This window comes from Bos indicus, chromosome 6 (genome assembly GCF_029378745.1).
Source record: "Bos indicus isolate NIAB-ARS_2022 breed Sahiwal x Tharparkar chromosome 6, NIAB-ARS_B.indTharparkar_mat_pri_1.0, whole genome shotgun sequence".
NCBI classification, from domain to species: domain Eukaryota; kingdom Metazoa; phylum Chordata; class Mammalia; order Artiodactyla; family Bovidae; genus Bos; species Bos indicus.
In genome coordinates, this window is record NC_091765.1 from 57,593,340 (window position 1) to 57,615,057 (window position 21,718).

The following is a 21,718-nucleotide window of genomic DNA, read 5'->3' on the forward strand; positions in this document are numbered from 1 at the left end:
GATGAAATAGTGCTTTGAGGGAGCCAAGTAACCATCTTGCATACACCTACGAAATCTTGTTGTGACCTGGCTTGCTCTAACTCACTCACAGTCACATTTGCAAAGCACATCTCTATTAAGAGAAGAAGCAGTGTCCTAAAGGGTCCATGTGTGTCCAGAAAAGGAGTCTTTTCAGTGACCCTGCCGCCATCTTCAGACCTAGTTATGTTTGAGGCAGTATTTTAGGAACTTTGTATGCATTACTCTAAACCTTGTAATCATGCTAGAAACAGCAACATGCCCATTGTCAGTTCAGTTAATTTCAGTTCAGTCGCTCAGTCGTGTCCAACACTCTGCGACCCCATGTACTACAGCACATCAGGCTTCCCTGTCCATCACCAGCTCCTGGAGCTTACTCAAACTCATGTCCATCGAGTCAGTGATGCCATCCAACCATCTCATCCTGACCTTAATCTTTCCCAGCATCAAGATCTTTTCCAGTGAGTCAGCTCTTCACATCAGGTAGCCAAAGCATTGGAGCCTCAGCTTCAACACCAGTCCTTCCAATGAATATTCAGGGTTGATTTTCTTTAAGATTGACTCGTGTGATCTCCTTGCTTTCCAAGGGACTCTCAAGAGTCTTCTGCAGCACTACAGTTCAAAAGCATCGATTCTTCGGTGCTCAGCCTTCTTTATGGTCCAGTTCTCACATCTGTACATGACTACTGGAAAAACCATAGCTTTGACTATATGGACTTTTGTTGGCAAAGTGATGTCTCTGCTTTCTAATACACTGTCTAGTTTTATCATAGCTGTTCTTCCAAGAAGGAAGAATCTTTTAACCTTAATCTTATGGACATCTAATATTTATTAATGAAAGAAATGAAGGAAGGAAAAAAACCACTAGGGAAGTTTCCATTATTTTCTGGAAAATTGCTTACATAGGATTAGGAATGCTTAAATGGAAAAGATAAAAATAATAGCTGAGCAAGATATATTTGACTCAAGTTTGGACAGGCATCTTAATGGAGACAGACCATGTCTGCAGAGTTCTCAGTTCCCTTAGAAAAGTAAGTGGATTGCTAAGTAATGGTGAGAAATATAGTGCACATTTTTTGAGTGATTATTAAACATCTTCTTTTTTCTGGTTTTGACATGAAAAATATATTAAGTTCTTTATTTGGGAGGGTGGTGTCCATTTTACCTAACTCATCAGAAATAACACTTAAAGGAAATCTGAGAAAGTTTTTAGTCTCTTGGGATTTTATTGTTGCTTGGAAGAGAAGCTCTATTGGTTTTTGGTATTTGTGTGTGTGACATTTAAGGAAGCAAGATGAAATAGGTAACCCATACAGATGTACTCATTTTTTTTTTAACTTTTGAAAAATCATTGCTCCAGGAAACATACAATTTAAATCATTTGGCTGCAGTCTGAGCAGATTAGATAGATGATACTTTCCTAGAGGATGAGCACACACTGATGTAATGGCACCATCAAGTCTAGGAACTTAAATCATGAGAACCCGTGTCCAGGAAGATCCTGGGAGTCCATTAAAGTGTGGTCACAGTTGGGGTGTCTTCTGAACCCTGAAGCCATTTCTTGACCTCAGTTCAGTTCAGTTCAGTTGCTCAGTCATGTCGACTCTTTGCGACCCCATGAATTGCAGCATGCCAGGCCTCCCTGTCCATCACCAACTCCCGGAGTTCACTCAAACTCATGTCCATTGAGCCGGTGATGCCATCCAGCCATCTCATCCTCTGTCATCCCCTTCTCCTCCTGCCCCCAATCCCTCCCAGCATCAGAGTCTTTTCCAATGAGTCAACTCTTCGCATGAGGTGGCCAAAGTACTGGAGTTTCAGCTTTAGCATCATTCCCTCCAAAGAACACCCAGGACTGATCTCCTTTAGGATGGACTGGTTGGATCTCCTTGCAGTCCAAGGGGTTCTCAAGAGTCTTCTCCAACACCACAGTTCAAAAGCATCAATTCTTCGGTGTTCTTGACCTCAGCTCCCTTTAATCAGACTTACTGCCCTGAATCTAGTAGTATAAGGCCAGACATTTAGGGCCAGCTGGTTAAATATTATTGAGCTCCCACTGCATGCCTGGGGCTGGATTGAGCACCAGACAGTTTTCTTAGGGAATTTACATTCTAGCACAGGACAGCCTAGAAATAGGTAAAAATTCTTTCCTTTATTCATCTAAAATCAGTCAAAGGTATGTCAAGCACTTTTCTACAAAGCAAGGATGCAAGTGCGAAAAATTATGACTCTGGTATGAAAGGTGCGGCAGGTACTATGGGAGTTCAGAACCAGGACAACTAGCATAGCCCCGGGGGATCCAGGGTGCTCCCCTTTCTGGAAGAGGCCAAGATGGAGTGAGAAGTCGTAGTCAGCTGGACAACATGAAGAGGGCTTTCCAGGGAGGAGAGAGCTCAGGGCAGTCCAGTAAGAACTCCCAAAGTGTGAAAGAGTTGAGGATTTCTCCTCATTATCCCACCACTGTTTGGGAAGTTTTTGCAGTTGGGGTGGGGTGTGGAGCCATGGTGATACCAAGAGCAGGAGGTGGAGGAACAGGAAGTGGTAAGGGGTGTCGGGAACGGATTCCAGTGTCCCTGTCCCCTTCCTCAGGCTCTTCCCTGTCCACTTCTGCTTGTTTTCCTGACCTCCTTTTAGGTCTGCCACGGGTGCTTGGACAAAGATTGGGAAATCATTTCATTTTGATTCTATATTTGCTGTGAACTAAAAGTCAGTAGTTTTTCTTCCTTTTTTTTTCCCATACTTATTTATTTGGCTGTGCTGGGTCTTAGTTGCAGCATGTCAACTCTTAGGTATGGCAGGTAAATGTGGCAGTACCTACACTGGAGCCCCATATCCTGGGATTTGGGATCTCAGTTGATAAAGTGTGGCAGCTTCAGGGTCAGTCAGAGCTCAAATCTTGGTTCTCCTACTTGCTCACTAGAGGATAAAAGGCAGTTGCATAACCTTTGTTTTCTCCCCTATTAAATGGCCTTAAGAATAGTATCTCCTTCTTGGAGATATTATGAGAGCTGTCTTGAAGGTTAAATGAGATAATGCACATAAAGTGCAGGATGCATAGTAAGCACTCAATATTATTATTATTTATTAACAATATTATGCCATTATGAATAATAGGTAGTAAATTAGATTCTGTGGTTACAAAACTGTATAAGCCACAGCACCAGCCAGAGAGACAGACATCTGTGTAAATGACCACAAGACCAAGGGATAGAGTCTGCATAAGAGTCTGCACAGATGCTTCCATTGGAGTTGAGGACCAGGAGTTCACAAAGCTCCACAGGGAAGATCACAGTGGGCCTTTGACCTGGGAGGCAGAATTTCACTCACCTTAAAAAGGTGAGCCCAGCTGCATGCATGCATGCTAAGTCACTTTCAGTTCAGTTCAGTTCAGTTCAGTCGCTCAGTCGTGTCCGACTCTTTGCGACCCATGAATCGCAGCACGCCAGGCCTCCCTGTCCATCACCAACTCCCGGAGTTCACTCAGACTCACGTCCATCGAGTCAGTGATGCCATCCAGCCATCTCATCCTCTGTCGTCCCCTTCTTCTCCTGCCCCTAATCCCTCCCAGCATCAGAGTCTTTTCCAATGAGTCAACTCTTCGCATGAGGTGGCCAAAGTACTGGAGTTTCAGCTTCAGCATCATTCCCTCCAAAGAAATCCCAGGGCTGATCTTCTTCAGAATGGACTGGTTGGATCTCCTTGCAGTCCAAGGGACTCTCAAGAGTCTTCTCCAACACCACAGTTCAAAACCATCAATTCTTCGGTGCTCAGCCTTCTTCACAGTCCAATTCTCACATCCATACATGACCACAGGAAAAACCATAGCCTTGACTAGACAGACCTTTGTTGGCAAAGTAATGTCTCTGCTTTTCAATATGCTATCTAGGTTGGTCATAACCTTCCATCCAAGGAGTAAGCGTCTTTTAATTTCATGGCTGCAGTCACCATCTGCAGTGATTTTGGAGCCCCAAAAAATAAAGTCTGACCCTATTTTCACTGTTTTCCCATCTATTTCCCATGAAGTGATGGGACCGGATGCCATGATCTTGGTTTTCTGAATGTTGAGCTTTAAGCCAACTTTTTCACTCTCCACTTTCACTTTCATCAAGAGGCTTTTGAGTTTCTCTTCACTTTCTGCCATAAGGGTGGTGTCATCTGCGTATCTGAGGTTATTGATATTTCTCCCGGCAATCTTGATTCCAGCTTGTGTTTCTTCCAGTCCAGCATTTCTCATGATGTACTCTGCATATAAGTTAAATAAGCAGGGTAATAATATACAGCCTTGACGTACTCCTTTTCCTATTTGGAACCAGTCTGTTGTTCCATGTCCAGTTCTAACTGTTGCTTCCTGACCTGCATACAAATTTCTCAAGAGGCAGATCAGGTGGTCTGGTATTCCCATCTCTTTCAGAATTTTCCACAGTTTATTATGATCCACACAGTCAAAGGCTTTGGCACAGGCAATACAACATAAATAGATGTTTTTCTGAAACTCTCTTGCTTTTTCCATGATCCAGCGGATGTTGGCAATTTGATCTCTGGTTCCTCTGCCTTTTCTAAAACCAGCTTGAACATCAGGAAGTTCACGGTTCACGTATTGCTGAAGCCTGGTTTGGAGAATTTTGAGCACTACTTTAGTAGCATGTGAGATGAGTGCAATTGTGCAGTAGTTTGAGCATTCTTTGGCATTGCCTTTCTTTGGGACTGGAATGAAAACTGACCTTTTCCAGTCCTGTGGCCACTGCTGAGTTTTCCAAATTTGCTGGCATATTGAGTGCAGCACTTTCACAGCATCATCTTTCACTTTAGTGAAAGTCACTTTAGTCATGTCTAACTCTTTGCAACTAACTGTATGGACTGTTACCTACCGGACTCCTCTGTCGATGGGATCTCCAGACAGGAATACTGGAGTGGGTTGCCATGCCCTCCTCCAGGGGGTCTTCTCCACCCAGGGATCACACCTGTGTCTCTGATGTCTCCTGCATTGGCAGGCAGGTTGTCTACCACCAGTGCCACAGCTGTATTAGTTATCTATTGCTGTGTAATACAGTAATCCACCCCCCAAATTAGTAGCTTAAAACAACGAACATTTGTTATCTCATGGGACCCAAGCACAATTTAACCGGGCACCTCTGGTTCAAGGTCTCTCTTGGGGTTATAGTCCAGCTGTTGGCCAGAGCCATGGTCATCTCCAGGCTGCATGTGAGCTGGAGAGCCCGCTCCCAAGCTCACTCAGGTGCCCATTGGCAGGCCTCCAGAGACCTACTTCAGGTTCACTCACATGATTCTGGCATGCTTTGGTTCCTCCTCATATACTTTGTTCATCCTTTAGAGCTAGAGTCAGCACTTTGTAGAGGGCCAGAAAGTAAGTAAATATTTTAGGATTTGTGGGTCATACAGTGTCTGTCACCACTACTCAACACTGCTATGTAACTTGAAAGCAGCCAGAAACAACTCCTCAATGAATGGGCATACCTGTATTCCAAGAAAACTTTATGTAGCAAAATCAGGTAGCCTGACCCTTACTTTAGACCTCTACAAGGACAGCAGCGTGGTTCAGAAAAATTATTGCTGGGCATCACTTAGCTTCTCAGGGCTGCAGGTCCCAATCCATAGTACATGTGGGCTAGAGTAATTTTTCTCAGGGCTTCCCACCACAGAATGCTGTGATTCTAACTTTAATCTTTATTCATAGCAGTTTAATGGCTATTTCTTTGTTCTTACTGTCTCTCTGCTAAGACTAAGAACTTAACCAGAGTGTCAGTAACACCACAAATCTCACTGTAAACTCAGAGACAGTTAGCCAGGGACAGCTGGTAAGGAATCCACTGCAGTTCGGGAGACCTGGGTTCAATCTCTGGGTTGGGAAGATCCCCTGGAGAAGGGAAAGGCTACCCACTCCAGTATTCTGGCCTGGAGAATTCCATGGACAATCCATGGGATGTCAAAGAGTTGGACATGACTGAGCAACTTTCACTAGCCAGGGATGCTTAATATTTTTTTTAATATTTATGTAATTATTTATTTGGGTGCCTCGAGTCTGAGTTGCAGCACCTGAGATCTTCATTGCTGCATGCAGGCTCTTTGGTGTGGCATGTAGGCGTCTCTCTAGTTGTGGAGCACAGGCTCAGCAGTTGCAGCACGTGGGCTTAGTAGACCTGAAGCATGTGGGATCTTAGTTCTCCATAAGGATGGATGGCATACGTGCTCAATCGTGTCTGACTCTTTATGACCCCACAGACTATAGCCCACCAGGCTCCTCTGTCCATGGAATTTTCCAGTCAGGAATACTGGAGTGGCTTGCCATTTCCTACTTCAGGATCTGCTCAACCAGGGATCAAACTCATGTTCTCTGCATTGGAAGGTGAATTCTTTACCATTGGACCACCAGGGAAGTCTCAGGACAACTTAACTGACATGTTCAAGTTCCTTTTTTAATACATGGAGTTTCAGTTAGTCATGGCATGGCTGGCCAGTTTGGGGCAGAGAGTGATGGGCTCTTGTAGCAGAGCCCTTGCCCAGGAGCTCTTGCCCTTACCAATAGAATCATTATAACAGCTACTAGTGATTGATTACTTACCTATGTCAGTGTTGTTGTTGTTCATTCGCCAAGTCATGTCCAACTTCTCGACCCCGTGGACTGCAGCATGCCAGGCTTCTCTGTCCCTCACCATCTCCCAGAGTTTGCCCAAATTCATGTCCATTGTATCAGTGATGCCAGCCAACTATCTCATCCTCTGTCACTCTCTTCTCTTTCTACCTTCAATCTTTCTAAGCATCAGTGTCTTTTCCAATGAGTCAGCTGTTTGCATCAGGTGGCCAAAGTATTAGAGCTTCAGCTTCAGCATCAGTCCTTCCAAAGAGTATTCAGGGTTGGTTTCCTTTAATATTGACTGGTTTGATCTCCTTGATGTCCAAGGGACTCTCAAGAGTCTTCTCCAGCACCACAGTTTGAAAGCATCAATTCTTCGGTGCTCTGCCTTCTTTATTGTCCAACTCTCACGTCTATACGTGACTACTGGAAGGACCATAGCCTTGACTATATGGACCTTTGTTGACAAAGTGATGTCTTTGCTTTTTAACACACTCTAGGTTTGTCATAGCTTTCCTGCCAAGAAAAAATCATCTTCTAATTTCATGGTTGTGGTCACCATCACAGTGATTTTAGAGCCCAAGAAGAGGAAATCTATCACTGCTTCTACCTCTTCCCCTTGTATTTTCCATGAAGTGATGGAATCGGATGCCATGATCTTAGTTTTTTTAATACTGAGTTTTAAGCCGGCTTTTTCACTATGTCAATACCAAGTATGTAATCCATGGTTAACAGCTCTTAAGGTTCTTAAGATGCAGATACTTACAGAATCACAAACAGTGAAGTCCCTACAACAGATAGATGAGAGCTGAAAATTTCAGCTCTGAAAATTTCCCATGAAGTAATTCCCCATAAGTCTGACTTAGGGTGAATATACAGCCTGATTTTTCTAGAACAGCCATAATGTCAGATCAAGTCATTCAGAGGTTGAAAGAGGTCTGGATTACTTTTTTATTGTTCTCTTCAAGGTTCTTGGTATATTAAAGTAGTAAAATAATGACAGAATGAGATAATAAAAATTAGAGAATATTTTAAAAGCTTTCATGTACAGATCTGCAATATTGCATACATGCATAAAGGTGACAAAATTTTCCTATTTGTATGGAAAGTATTAGTTCATTGGGAACTGTAGGAAATCTACTATGGAAACATGGGGCTGAAGTTCAAAGCTGTGTGATAAACATTGTCTTCTTTCAGTCCTGTCCATGTAGCTCTGGTTGTATATTTGGAGATAGTGGTCAAGAGTCTACATTGAGGCCCTCCATGAATGGGAAGCCTGGGTTATTTGACCTCCTGTATCCCATGTTCCCATACTTCCTACCTGCCCCGATGATGATAGGCTTTATGACAGAAACCCTGTCATAAGGAAGACTCCATGATATAAATGAAAAATTTTCTGAAGCCCAGCTCCACCATTTGCTAGTTGTGTAACCTTATATGAGTTAGTTAAGCTTGCTAAACCATTCTCTATATTCATAAGATGGAGCTAGTAATGCGTATCTCCAAGTTACGGGAAGAAGACGAAATAATGAATGTCAAGCACCAAACGCAAACTGGGTGTTCAAGTGTCAGATACCATCACTACCACCACACATACACACACACACACTCATGCAGTCTTGCCTCCAATTTGGAGCCCAAGTTTGGGTTTTGAACATCTGATGAGTGTAACTACACTGCCATCCCTGGGCCTAGTAAAGAGTCCTGTGCCCACAATTTCCCCGAGCTCCCGTTCACAAATGAACTGCCAGCCCTACAACTATGGTGACTTGGCCCCCGGGCCCTGCCTCCTGTTCCGTCCCCCCTCACCTGCCCTTGGTAAATGAAGGTGTGAGAGTCAGCATGTACATCTGAGACACATCTCTTATGCCACATCTGTGAAAAAACTGATACAGAATCAGACTTTATAAATAGAAAAAGGTAATATCCAAAGGGCATTGGCATAAGCAGGTTTGCAGGATGGTTTACAGCCATTTCTCCTGGGGCCCCTGCTGTTAAGAGGGACATACCTTGTGACCGCCACCTGGGAAGAGCTTGTGCTGCAAAGAGAGAAAAAAGATAACATTCATAGAAGTTAAGAATACAGGTCAGGCTTCCCAGGTGGCTTGGTGGCAAAGAATCCACTGCCTGCCAACCAAGAGATGAGGGTCCTTGTGTCAGGAGGATCCCCTGGAGAAGGAAATGGCAACCCACGCTCATATTCTTGCCTGGGAAATCCCATGGACAGAAGTGCCTGTCAGGCTACAGTCCATGGGGTCACAACGAGTCAGATACGACTTAGCGACTAAACAATAAGGATTCAGGTCTGATTCCCTGGCATCTACTGTGCGGGGTTTTTAACTGTTTGGTAAAAGAGGATTTCTGCCTGGATAGGTGATGGCTAGGCAGGTTCCCTTTGCTTTCACCTGGATAAAGCTCTGAAGAGCGGTGATGCCTTATGGATGCAGCATTGCCTGGTTTGTGATGGAGAAACAGCCTCCTGCTGTCTCTTAACAGCTTGGTCCTATAGATCTTTACTTTGTGTCAGAAGAAAATTAAGAAATTGAGAGGCAAAGAAAATCGAAATCAGGTCACTTGTTACAATTATATAAAGCTTATGGTTGGCACCACAGACTTGGAACTTGGAAACTGCAAGGAGGGTGACTTTAACAAAAATGGAAAGTTCCAGAAATGTTAAGCAATAGAGAGAAATGGTTAACTGGCATAATTAATTGGAATAATTTGCAGCCATTTAAAAAAATCATTATGGACATTATGGATTGTCATGGAAAAGGCTCAAAATATAATGTTAAAGGGGAAAAAAGCAATACATGAAGTTGTTATATATTGTGTAAAATGGATATGCAAATGGACATAGACTAAAATAAATCCTGAGAAAAAACTGAGCACCTAACCCAAGTTAGATTCCTTGACTAAGGCTTCTTCCCACACTTTTCCTAAACTTTGTGTGCTTATATGTATTTGTGCATATGTCTGTGTAATTATATCTATTTTATATATAAATATGTACACATACAAATATATTTTTAGTGAAAAAATTCTTAAAGCATTTGAAAAAGATTGGAGGTATTTGTGAGCAGAGCAGCTGCAAAAGGGGAAAAAAGAAAAATGTTTGTATGCTTTTTAAAAAAGCACTTAGACTTTGCATCAAGGACTAAACTTAAATCCATCAATAGATGAGTGAATTTTACACTTTCTACTGCAGCTGATGTGTTACTGAAGTAATTAGGGCCTTTCTTTTTTCCCATAGAGATTCTAGAGATAAATCACAGTTTTGTTTTTCCTTGGTTTAAATGGCATTCTTCTTTGATCATTGCTTCACAGAGGGAAAAGATATTTCCTTGTGCAAAGTAGTGGTTAACTTCTCACAACCTCAGACAACAAAGGGCCCCTCTGTGAGGACGCAGAAATTCCTCCTGGAATACAGGGAAGGCCCCCAGCTGAACCGTATCCAAGGAAGATGCCGCAAAGCTTGCAAAGCTTGTTGGGAGAAAGGAGCCCAGCTGGAGGTCTTTTCTTTCTATTTAGATATTGGCCCTGCTTAGAGGTGGGGGTGGGGGCAAACCCATAAAAGAAAACCCCAAAACAAGCCTGAATGCATTTACAAATTACAAGGAAAAGTTAATTCTGGCAACCAGTGTTGGTGCCAACTGAGGCTTATCATATTTAGAATTTAACTCCACTTGGGAAGAAAGTTGGGTTTTCTTCTCATGGAAGTTAGAGAAGTACACTGAGATGGGCTGTATGGCATAAATGCTGAGTAAAAGCCAGTCTGTGGGTAGGTTACATGCTGGTTCAGTTGGCCTCGGCCACCTCTACTCTCGGGCCACTGTGAGTGCCACATGTGGCCACTGGTTGTTGTTATGACGTGGGATCCCATCAAGTCAGGCCCTGAGCGTGGCGCCCACAGCGCCCCCTACCTGACTGCTGTGAGTTTACGTGTCACCGTGCTTCCTTTTCCACCACCTGCCAGCCTCTTCCCTCTCCAGCCACCATCTCATCAGCTTGAGCTTCTCGACCCTGGGAGGGTTTACAGAACAATGGGCAGGCCAGGCTGGCATGTCCTGGGCTCCGGGTGACTGCCAGTGCCCTTCCCTCTTCTTTCTTCCCTTCGCCCTTCTTGAACTTAAATTCCTCTTCCTGATATAGTTAATAAAGTTCCTGGTCAATGAGAGAGCTTTTTGAAAAAGCCAGAAATCAGGGCGATGATGAGAAGAAATGAGAGACGAGGAGACCCTCTTCTCTACTGAGAGCCCCTCATCCCATGTAGATTAAGAACAGTGAGAAGAATGGCAGCTACCATTTCTGAGCTTCTTCTGCACCTGCTTATCCTGATTCTTACATTATCTGTATACCTCACATCTGAATAAACAAAGGCCCAGAGAGGTTTAGAAGTTTGCTCAAGGCCACACAGCTAATTAGCGAGGCAAAATTTCCAACTCAGAAGTTCTTGAGTTCCCCAGAACTATCCCCTCTTTTTGCTACACGAAAGTGCTTTCCCAAAGACTCAAAAACTATTAGTCACCATCAGTATTTGCCCTCAACATCTGTGGCCAAACAGTATCAGGACATGTAATAAAGACTCCTTTCTAGTTCCAGCAGTGGCTCCAATTGAAAAAGAGTAAAAGTTCTACTCCATGTACAGATAACTAGTTAAATATCAAACTCACCAAGGCTCTACTTACTAACAGACCCATGGAATGTGGTCCCTTCAGGGGTTCCATGTACTTGAAAACACTGTAAAAATCACCATTTAGGAACCTGTAGACCAGCACCATCAAGTAGAACTTTCCGTAGTGAGAAAAATGTTCTATGAACACACTGTCTGATATGACAGCCACTAGCCACATGTGGCTTTCAAGCTGTTGAAATGTGGCTGGCTGGTGTAACCCAGGAATTGAACTTTTCATGTATTTATTTTTTAGTAATTTAAATAGCCACATATGGCTAGTAGTTACCACATTGGACCGTGTGGCTCTAGAATATTCTGGCAGGTTGATTGCTGGTCCCCACATTTTCATGATGCTTTGCCAATAGGCTTTATTATAGGACTGGATCGTAATTACTTGTTTTTGTTTTACCCACCTCACTAGGCTGTAAGCAATTAATTTTGCTAGATCATCTGTTATTAGCACATGACCTGGCCCACAGTTGTCACCAAATCACGTCCAAACTCTTTGTGACCCCATCGACTACACCACTCCAGGCTTCCCAGTCCTTCACTATCTCCCAGAGTTTACTCAAACTCATGTCCATTGAATCAGTGATGTGATCCAACTATCTCATCTTCTACCACCCTCTTCTCTCCACAGTAGTAGGCATTAAATAATTAATGTAGGCTAAATAAATGAATGGGAATCAGCTTTATTTGAAAGCATCATTGTTATTGCTTGCTATCATCTAGTTTACACTTTCTCCTGACTTGGCTCTTAGGACTAGATTGGTTCCCAAACTTCCAGACGAAGCCCAGACTGCCCACTTATGAGTACATCTTTCATTCCTCAAAGAGAATCACTTCTTTAGCTGATTATTTTGGTTATTTGCCTCAGTAATGTTTCTATTACCATTTCTTGATTTTTTTTTTTTTTTTTCGGTTTTAGACATTATCTTCCACTGCGGAAGAAGATGGTTCAACTTCCACCCCCTGCCCCACCACACATAAGGAATGTCCCCCCTCCCTATTGAACTCCACCTCCAGTTTTAGTTAGATAAATAACTAGTATTTATTATAACTACATAACTGCTGTTCATAGCTAAGCCAAGTAGAGAATTAGAACTACATTTTCTTTCCTGCACAGTTTTTTTTCTGAAGGTAACAAATGATTTGTTTTTTTCATTTGTTCAGTATTCTGCATCCTTACCACTAATTTGACACCAAATTCTTTCCCTAGCATGTGTATTTTTCTCTGTAGGATACTTCAGTGATTCTGTCAATTTCTTCTCTTAAAAGAAAACTGCCCAGAGCCTTCTTACCTTCTGCAGTGGGAATGAGCTTCCAGTGCTGGGATTCTGGAATCTCCATGGCGGTTGTCCTAGGCGTTCCTTTTGTCTCTCTCCTGTGTTTAATGTCCTATTTCTTATATTCCTTGCCTTCCCCTCTTGGTTTACTTCCTCATTTGTTTATTACATCTTCTAATAGACTCCTTTCCAGGAACGGATGGTAAAATTTTTGAGACTTTTCTTATCTGAAAATGTCTTTATTGTACCTTCTCATTTCCTTGGTAATTTGGGCAAATTTAGAATAGTGTGTAGGAGATCAAACCAGTCCATCCTAAAGGAAATCAACCTTAAATATTCATTGAAAGGACTGATGCTGAAGCTGAAGCTCCAATACTTTGGCCACCTGATGTGAAGAGCCGAGACACTGGAAAAGACCCTGATGCTAGGAAAGATCGAGGGCAGGGGGAGAAGGGGGTGACAGGATAAGATGGTTGGATGGCATCACCGACTCAATGGACATGAGTTTGAGAAAACTCTGGGAGATAGTGAAGAACAAGGAAGCCCAGCATGCTTTAGTCCATGGGGTCATAAAGAGTCAGACATGACTAAGCACAGCACAGCACTGTGTATGTATTTAAGAAGTCTAAAGCCATTCTGATCCCCAGCTCTTTGTATATGGTCAGTTTTTCCTTTGTAGAAGCCTGTAGGAGCTTTACTTTTACCTCACTTCTGAAATATCACAATGATGTTTCTTGGAGTTGGGTTTAGTTTTATTCATCACTTTGGTCACTTGATGAGTGCTTTTATCTAAAATCTCATTCCTTCAGTTATGTAAATGTTTCTCAATAGCTTTCCTGTTGTGCTGTTTAAATCTCACTACAACCATATTTTATAGATGAAACACTGATATTTGGGTAAATGATTAATTGGGCATTAATTGATTGTTAATTCAGTATCACAGGCCTGGTAAATTTCAAAGCCCTTGTCTGCCTGGAGTCACTGGTCCAAGCCAGGAATCCTTTCCCCCACATCACTACCTACGTCTCTCTCCGGAAATGCTCTCTGTTGTTACTTTCAAGATGCATCTTGGCTATGAAAAGGAGGTAACTGGCAGGCCTGTTTTCAACTGTTTTTTGTTTCTTTTAGCTGCAGGAAGAGAAGTTAAATGTCTAGAGAAACCTAATGGACAATTTCCACAACAGGTAAGCTCTTCTCTTTGTTATGTTTTGGGAAGAAGGTCTATTCTTTCCACTTTCCATTAAATTTTCTATTATTTGGTCTCCCTCTGCAGTTTTTATTACCTGAAACATTAAATCTGGTAGACAAGGCAATCTTTCAGATTCATTCAGGTTTGAGTAAAATGCTGTTATTTTCTTTTTCCATTTGTTGTTTGGGAACAAAGAACAAAGTTTGTTTGTTCTAAAACAAGTAACATACAACATGACCCATCTAAGTCTTCACATTGAACAATGTACAGTGTGAGGCTAAAACAAGAAGGCTGAGTATTACCTTGTTTGAGCTCAGTTAACTCCACTCCAATATTTCACCACCCTGTGCATGCCCCCAAAGCACAGCAAGTATTAATGTGGGGCTTATAATTAATTTTAGACAGTAGATAATTTACACCTATGGAATCCACAAATAATGAGGAGCAGTTGCACACATAAAGCGCGTGGAACACCCGGTGCATGGGACACTCTATGGAAGTTTGCTATTTTTAGTGTCATCTTTGTTACTCTATGTTATTAAATCCTGAGGCTATTGGACGCCTTTGAAAAGTTTTTAGTTCAGTTCAGTTCAGTCACTCAGTCGTGTCCAACTCTTTGAGAGCCCATGAATTGCAGCACGCCAGGCCTCCCTGTCCATCACCAACTTCCGTGATGGAGACTCATGTCCATTGAGTCGGTGATGCCATCCAACCATCTCATCCTCTGTCATCCCCTTCTCCTCCCACCTTCAATTTTTCCCAGCATCAGGGCCTTTTCTAGTGAGTCAGTTCTTTGCATCAGGTGGCCAAAGTATTGGAGTTTCAGCTTCAGCATCTGTCCTTCCAATGAATATTCAGGACTGATTTCCTTTACGATGAAAAGTTTTAAGCAAGGGGACTGATAAGATTCAGGTTTGTGGCCTAGAAAGATCCCATGACTTCCGTGTGGCCAATGTCTTAGAAGACATGGGGATGCAGTGGCAAGAGGCTTTGCAATAACTCAGGTAAGAGAGAAGTGATAATGTCTTAGGACAGGGCAGGGGCAGAGCACATGGAGAGACAAGAGTGGGCCTCAGAGAGCGTGTCAGAGGTCGCCTTCCCCTGGAATGTGGTCTAGACCCCTACCAACCCCTTTATCTGCTCGCTTTCAGCCATAAGTCTTTTCCCAAGATTACTTGGGCACTTGTTGCCTTATAGAACACAATGCATGACACACTTTATTTTATTTTAATATTTATTCTTTCTTTCTTTCTTTGGCTGCATCGGGTCTTAGTTGTGGCACTCGAAATCTTCATTGTGTCATGCAGGCTATTGCGTTGTGCTGCACAGTATCAGTAGTTACAGCACACGGGCTCCAGAGTGCATGGGCTTCCGTTGCAGCACATGGGCTCTCGAGTTGCAGCGAGCAGGCTTAGTCGCTCTGTAGCATGTGGGCTCTTAGTTCCCAACCAAGGAGCAAACCTGCATCCCCTGCATTGCCAGGCAGATACGTAACCACTGTACCACCAGGAAAGTCCCCATACTTAAAATTCATACTCTTAGCACTCCCTCAGTCATGTATTTATGCATCTGTCTTCATTGCTAGACTGTGAATTCTTTTCAGCTCCCTGGAACTGAATTTGGTACTTGCACAAAATAGGTGCTCAGGAAATATTTGATGCGTGAATAAGTGGTGAACCCTTTAACATACAGCAGAGCTCTCTGCCTCTTGTGTCCTGGTCACTAGCAGAATGTTTTATCCTCAGATTCTCAAGGGTATTCAAGGCCTTGAAACCATGCTTATTCTTCTCAAGTGCAAACTTCAAAGAAATAATGGACATGAGTTTGAGTAAACTCTGGGAGATAGTGAAGGATAGGGAAGCCTGGTGTGCTGCAGTCCATGGGGTCACAAAGAGTGACTGAAGAACAACAAAAGGAACATCAGTGTCCAAATTCTGCACATGCAGTGTCATCTACAAACATGGGAGAGTCTGTTTTTTCTTGTCCTCTGACCAGTCCACACTTCCCACCTTGAGTGGGAAGCCTGTATTATAAAATACAGTGGTTGTGTAGTAGGATGTTCTTTAAGAGTCGCTGAAGTTTGGCCGTCTAGAATACTGGAGATTAACCAGAACTAGTCCATTCCAAGCATCCAGCCTTGAGGTGTGCTTGCTTTTAAAGTCATCATTATTTGTAGCTTTACAAGACTGTAGCATTTATAAACTGTAGAAGTTTATAAACTGCTGTCCACATCGCCTCCTCTTCAACTTCTTCATTTCCAGAACTTCATTTTTTCTAAATGCTTCAGTTATCTTCCAGACTTCCCCCACCTTCCAGATAAGGCTACTTACCAATGTTAGCGACACACCCTGTGTTGAAGACACGCCTGACTCTCGTGGGATTCCAGGGAGGATTGGGTCAGAACATCACCCATTTCTGTTCTCTGTGTCTAAAAGTCACTGCTGCTGCTGCTAAGTTGCTTCCGTCGTGTCCAACTCTGTGCGACCCCATAGACGGCAGCCCAACAGGCTCCTCTGTCACTGGGATTCTCCAGGCAAGAATACTGGAGTGGGTTGCCGTTTCCTTCTCCAATGCATGAAAGTGAAAAGTGAAAGTGAAGTCGCTCAGTCGTGTCCGACTCTTAGCGACCCCATGGACTGCAGCCTACCAGGCTCTCCGTCCATGGGATTCTCCAGGCAAGAATACTGGAGTGGGTTGCCATTACCTTCTCCTAGGCCAGGGTTAAAAAATTTTCTCATAGACGATGACCATGAAGGTGAGAGCAGCCCACATCTATTAAGAACCTGCTACTTGCTAGTCACACTCTGCCAGGTCCATCACATGTATAAGTCGTGTGGTTCTCAGAGGAACCCTTCACAATTCCGTGTCACTGTTTCCCTATCTAGTGGCTGGCAAAGCTTAGACTCTGAGAGGTTAAGCTACTCAAGATCATCCAGCTTATGTCAGACCAATCCAGACTTTTGACTCCAGAGCCCACTCCCTTAATTATGATAGACAGACTGTCCTCTATCTACTGGGTCTTAAAATTCTTCGTCCTCTTCTTCTAGAACCAGATATGATTTTTACACACATTCTTTGACCAGTCATTCTGTTGAGGTGGCTATAAAAATGAAATCAATTATGAACTAATAATGCAAGGGTATCTCTGATGAGTTTAAGCAGATATCCTACTAAAGATTAGTGATGCTGAGCTTCCTATATAACTTAAGTCAAAGTCAAGAGGATCAGCCCAACAAGCTGAGTTGAGATGAGTCATGTCAGATGATACTGTGATTACGGGTGGTCAAGAGTGTGATGGGAGGGGGGCCACCGAATCCCACATGAAAAAGACATAGAACTGCACGTGTTAAGTGAAAACACATCATCTTCACTTCAAATTTTAAAAGTCTTCTCAAATTGTATTATCTGAAGAGTCTCCAAAGTGTACTTGTTCATATTCTTAGAAACTAAAAGCCACCCAGAAGGTGATGGCCTGTCCCCATCTTCAGTTGAGCCTGAGTGTTTGTGCTGTGGACATTATCCCTGAACACATGTGGTTTGGTTTGGTTACTAGTGACATGGTCTACTAGTTCATCAGTGAACAAGTTTCTACCCAAGTAGCAGAATTCATGGTAAACACCTAATCCCATATCATTGATGATAGTCTGTCATGTTAAGTGAGATTGTGTATGTGATCCCTGGGTCAGGAAGATCCTCTGAGGTAGGAAATGACCTCCCACTCCAGCACTCTTGCCTGGGAAATTCCTTGGACAGAGGAACCTGATGGGCTACAATACAGTCTATGACACGACTGAGCAACTGAGCATGCACGCACGTATATGTGATTAGCTGAGCTCTCTGTAATGTCTCTTTCACTTCAGAGCTGTCTGTGGTCATTTGCAAGACTTCCTCAAAACATATTTCAAAAGCAACTGATAAATGCATGGTGATATCTGGACTCCCAGCTCTAAGAGTTATAGATACTGTCTTCAACTGTTGAATTAGAGACTCCCTGAAGGATTTGGAAGGAAAGTTATGACCAACCTAGGTAGCATATTCAAAAGCAGAGACATTGCTTTGCCAACAAAAGTCCGTCTAGTCAAGGCTATGGTTTTTCCAGTGGTCATGTATGGATGTGAAAGTTGGACTGTGAAGAAAGCTGAGTGCCAAAGAATTGATGCTTTTGAACTGTGGTGTTGGAGAAGACTCTTGAGAGTCCCTTGGACTGCAAGGAGATCCAACCAATCCATTCTAAAGGAGATCAGTCCTGGGTGTTCATTGGAAGGACTGATGCTAAAGCTGAAACTCCAATACTTTGGCCACCTCATGCGAAAATTTGACTCATTGGAAAAGACTCTGATGCTGGGAGGGATTGGGGGCAGGAGGAGAAGGGGATGACAGAGGATGAGATGGCTGGATGGCATCACCAACTCAATGATCATGAGTTTGAGTGAACTCCGGGAGTTGGTGATGGACAGGGAGGCCTGGTGTGCTGCGATTCATGGGGTCACAAAGAGTCGGACACGACTGAGCAACTGAACTGAACTGAACTGAAGGATTTGGGGGTGTATTAAAAATAAACTTCCTGCTACTACATTGATAATGGGGAATAGATTAATAGCACCCACATGAATAATAGAGAATGCCCTTCATATTTCAGCAGACATAAGAGACACCTAAACTTATTTATTAACCACAGTCACCCATATGTGTTAATGATATTGAGTATTTTCATGAGATTACTGAAAATAGTGTGAAGGTCCATGTGTTCCCTATACTTTCTCCAGTGGCAGTTTTAGAATATCTATCTACTAGGAAGGTTTCAGAGCTTAGAAGGGAAGACAGGAGACTTGTCTAGAAGTTGTTTTGCACAGTAAACAGACTGATCTGGGGTGGGAAAGGCAAGAGAAATTGACGGAGATGACGGAGGGGCTAAAGTCCCTTCCCCAACCACCACTGACACCCACCATGACTTGTCCTACATCAGAAATTAGCAGCAAGTACATTGGATACTACCCATCTGTACAGAGTTCAACACTCTTATTGTATATCACTTAATAACTAGCTAGGAAGCCAGAACTTCCCTGGTGGCTCAGAGGATAAAGCGTCTGCCTGCAATGCAGAAGACCCTGGTTCAATCCCTGGGTTGGGAAGATCCCCTGGAGAAGGAAATGCCAACCCACTCCAGTATTCTTGCCTGGAGAATCCCATGGACAGAGGAGCCTGGCGGGCTACAGTCCACGGGGTCGCAAAGAGTCAGACACGACTGAGCGACTTCACACACAGGAAGCCTTTAGTCAGGATATTATTTGTATTAGAGAAGGTCCAGTCAAGAATGAGAACTCTTCCTTTCAAACAGAAGGATGTTATAGTCAGTGGGTTATGTGGGTATTGGAAGATCTGGGAAACCAAATGAGATGCTGAGTTAAACACGGAGATGGTCAAGGCAGGAAGACATTACCATCCTAAGGGGAGCCCAGAACCAGGTGCTGGGTCGGTGGCTGGAGCCTGGTGAGGCACCATAGCGGGTGGGGCTCTTGCACATCTCTTGCTGTGGACGAGAGCTGGCCACTACCGGGATGAGCAGGATGCCGTCCAAAGCAGAGAGAGGAAGGGAACCAGACCCTGCCTTCCCTCATCCTCTCCTTCTTCCACCAGTACCTTCCACTGGTGGGACTCACCCAGATCCAGACAAGGGCTCCTCAGTGTTAGGGTGCCCTGAAAAACTGAGCGGGCAAGGGAGGCAGAGACCGATCGAAGAGCAGACAGGCAGTGGACCGGCCCGATGCTGGCATTGTTTCGACTATTAGTTGGGTTTGTTTCCACTGTTCCTCAGTTAGTAAACATTTAGGTTGTCCAAACTGATCCCTTTATTATTGGACACTTGGTTTATTTTCACTTTCTCCTGTTATAGTACCCATAGAGAAGGATAGAGGAACGTAAGTTAAAAACTGTTAAAAAGCAAATTCTGAAGAACAGAATTTTTAGAAACTTAACAGGATTATAAGCTGCGCCCATTGGCAGTGGAATTGGAAGCAGTGATTACTGGTATTAGTTTCTGACCAACATAAAGTTATGTTTTGGCCAACTTGGTTTGGGCCATGCCATCTGTCACCGAAAGAGGCCAGTGGTAATGGTAACCACCTCACTGTTGCCTGAAATTCCCCAAGACACAGAGTTCTTAGAGTGTTAGGCCTCTCCCTTTAAGTAGAGCTCGCCTAGACCAACCAGTAACATTGGCAAAACAAAGACTCCTGCCTGCGTTTATTTCCTTAAAACCATAAAGCTGTAGTTCTCAGAGTGCGGTCCTTAGACAGCAGTGTTAGCACCACCTGGGAGCTTGTTGGAAATGCAGGCTATCAGGCCCCACACAGACCCAGGAGGACGCCTGATGGCCCTGGTGCCCTCTGCCTCTCAATGTCCCCCAGGATCCCACCCCTGTCACCTGCACACCTTGGTTCAGTAATGAATTGCACCCCTCCTGACCTAAGTAGGAGCCTACCCCCAGGAATTTACAGTCCAGACAATAGGGGAATAGCTTCTCAAACTTTTCCCTAGAACCTTTCTCCCCAGGGTACAGGAAGAAGGACCTGGTCTAGAGGGCTGACCACAAGTTACCAACAGAACTTGTAAATTTCTGCATACCTTTGTTTAATTCTAATAATTGAGGCACAATTTGCCTTTTCAAACACAATATTCTGAATTTCTTTTAAATACAAAGTAATGGGCTTCTTCCCCAGAAACCTTTGAACTGGGCCAGATTTATTTTATAGCTTATCTTTACCCCCTAGAATATGGTCATGTACCCTCATCCAGAAGATGGGGCCCCAAGACCAGCTCACACCGTGGGCAGCACACAGGGTCTGGGGCAAGCACAAGGATGGCCCTAGGGAAGGAACGGTGAAATGGACAGGTCCAGCTGCAGCAGATCTAACCCAGGGCAGGAAGTGAACCCTTCCATATCCTATCCTGCCTCCCCTAGTCCTTCCCCAAAACTTTCATCCAGGCATCAGATCCCATTTGTGTGAAGAGAGGTGTCTGTAGAATTGCAGGAGTCTTTTGACCCATCCATGGTCTGGCCAGGCTACAGAGTAAATCCCGTGCCCAGCCAGAGCTGGAGGAAACTCTGCCATAAGGTGGTACCGTGGCTACCAGAACTTAACACAATAATTATCTGAATGTTTACCAAATCACCTACTCTGTAACTTCGCCACATGGCAGAGCACCTACACTGTTTAAGCCCTAATTCTCCTGTATTTAAGGCCTTTCGCATACTAAGTCCCTCCCTTGAAATTAAATACCCAATATATACTGCCATCTGGTGGCTAATAGATGAAACCACATGTATGAAATACTGTTCAGTCCCTAAGTGGTGTTAGGCACTTTGCAACCCCATGGACCGCAACACTCCAGGCTTTCTTGTCCTTCACTATCTCCCAGAATCTGCTCAAACTCGTGTCCATTGAGTTGGTGATGCCATCCAACCATCTTATCCTCTGTTTTCCCCTTCTCTTCCTGCCCTCAGTCTTTCCCAGCATCAGGGTCTTTTTCCAATGCATTTGCTCTTCGCATCAGGTGGTGAAAGTATTGGAGCTTCAGCATCAGTCCATCCAGTTAGTAGTCAGAGTTGACTTCCTTTTTAATACCCTGTGTAGATTTGTCATAGCTTTTCTTCCAAGGAGCAAGTGTCTTTTACTTTCATGGCTGCAGTCACCGTTCTCAGTGATTTTGGAGTCCAAGAAGATAAAATCTGTAACTATTTCCAATTTTTCCCATCTATTTGCCATGAAGTGATGGGACTGGATGCCCTGATCTTACTTTTTGAATGTTGAGTTTTAAGCCAATTTTTTCGCTCTCCTCTTTCACCTTCATCAGAGGCTCTTTAGTTCCTCTTCACTCTCTGCAATTAGAGTGGTATCATCTGCATATGTGAGGTTGTTGATATTTCTCCCTGCAATCTTGAGTCCAGCTTGTGTTTCTTC

The 21,718-nt window shown here is 43.6% G+C and overlaps 1 protein-coding gene across 8 annotated transcripts in view; it reads left to right on the forward strand.

Annotated features, from left to right (window-relative positions):
* PGCKA1 (PDCD10 and GCKIII kinases associated 1) overlaps window positions 1-21,718 on the forward strand; it is an 81,964-nt gene that overhangs the window by 44,184 nt on the left and 16,062 nt on the right. For all 8 annotated transcript variants that reach the window (XM_070791269.1, XM_070791274.1, XM_070791271.1 and 5 more), the window contains one exon: window positions 13,697-13,752. Coding sequence is in view for 3 of the 8 variants with exons in the window: in XM_070791274.1 (XP_070647375.1) it covers window positions 13,733-13,752 (20 nt within the window). In the remaining 5 variants the exon portion in view is untranslated. The remainder of the gene's footprint in view (window positions 1-13,696; window positions 13,753-21,718) is intronic.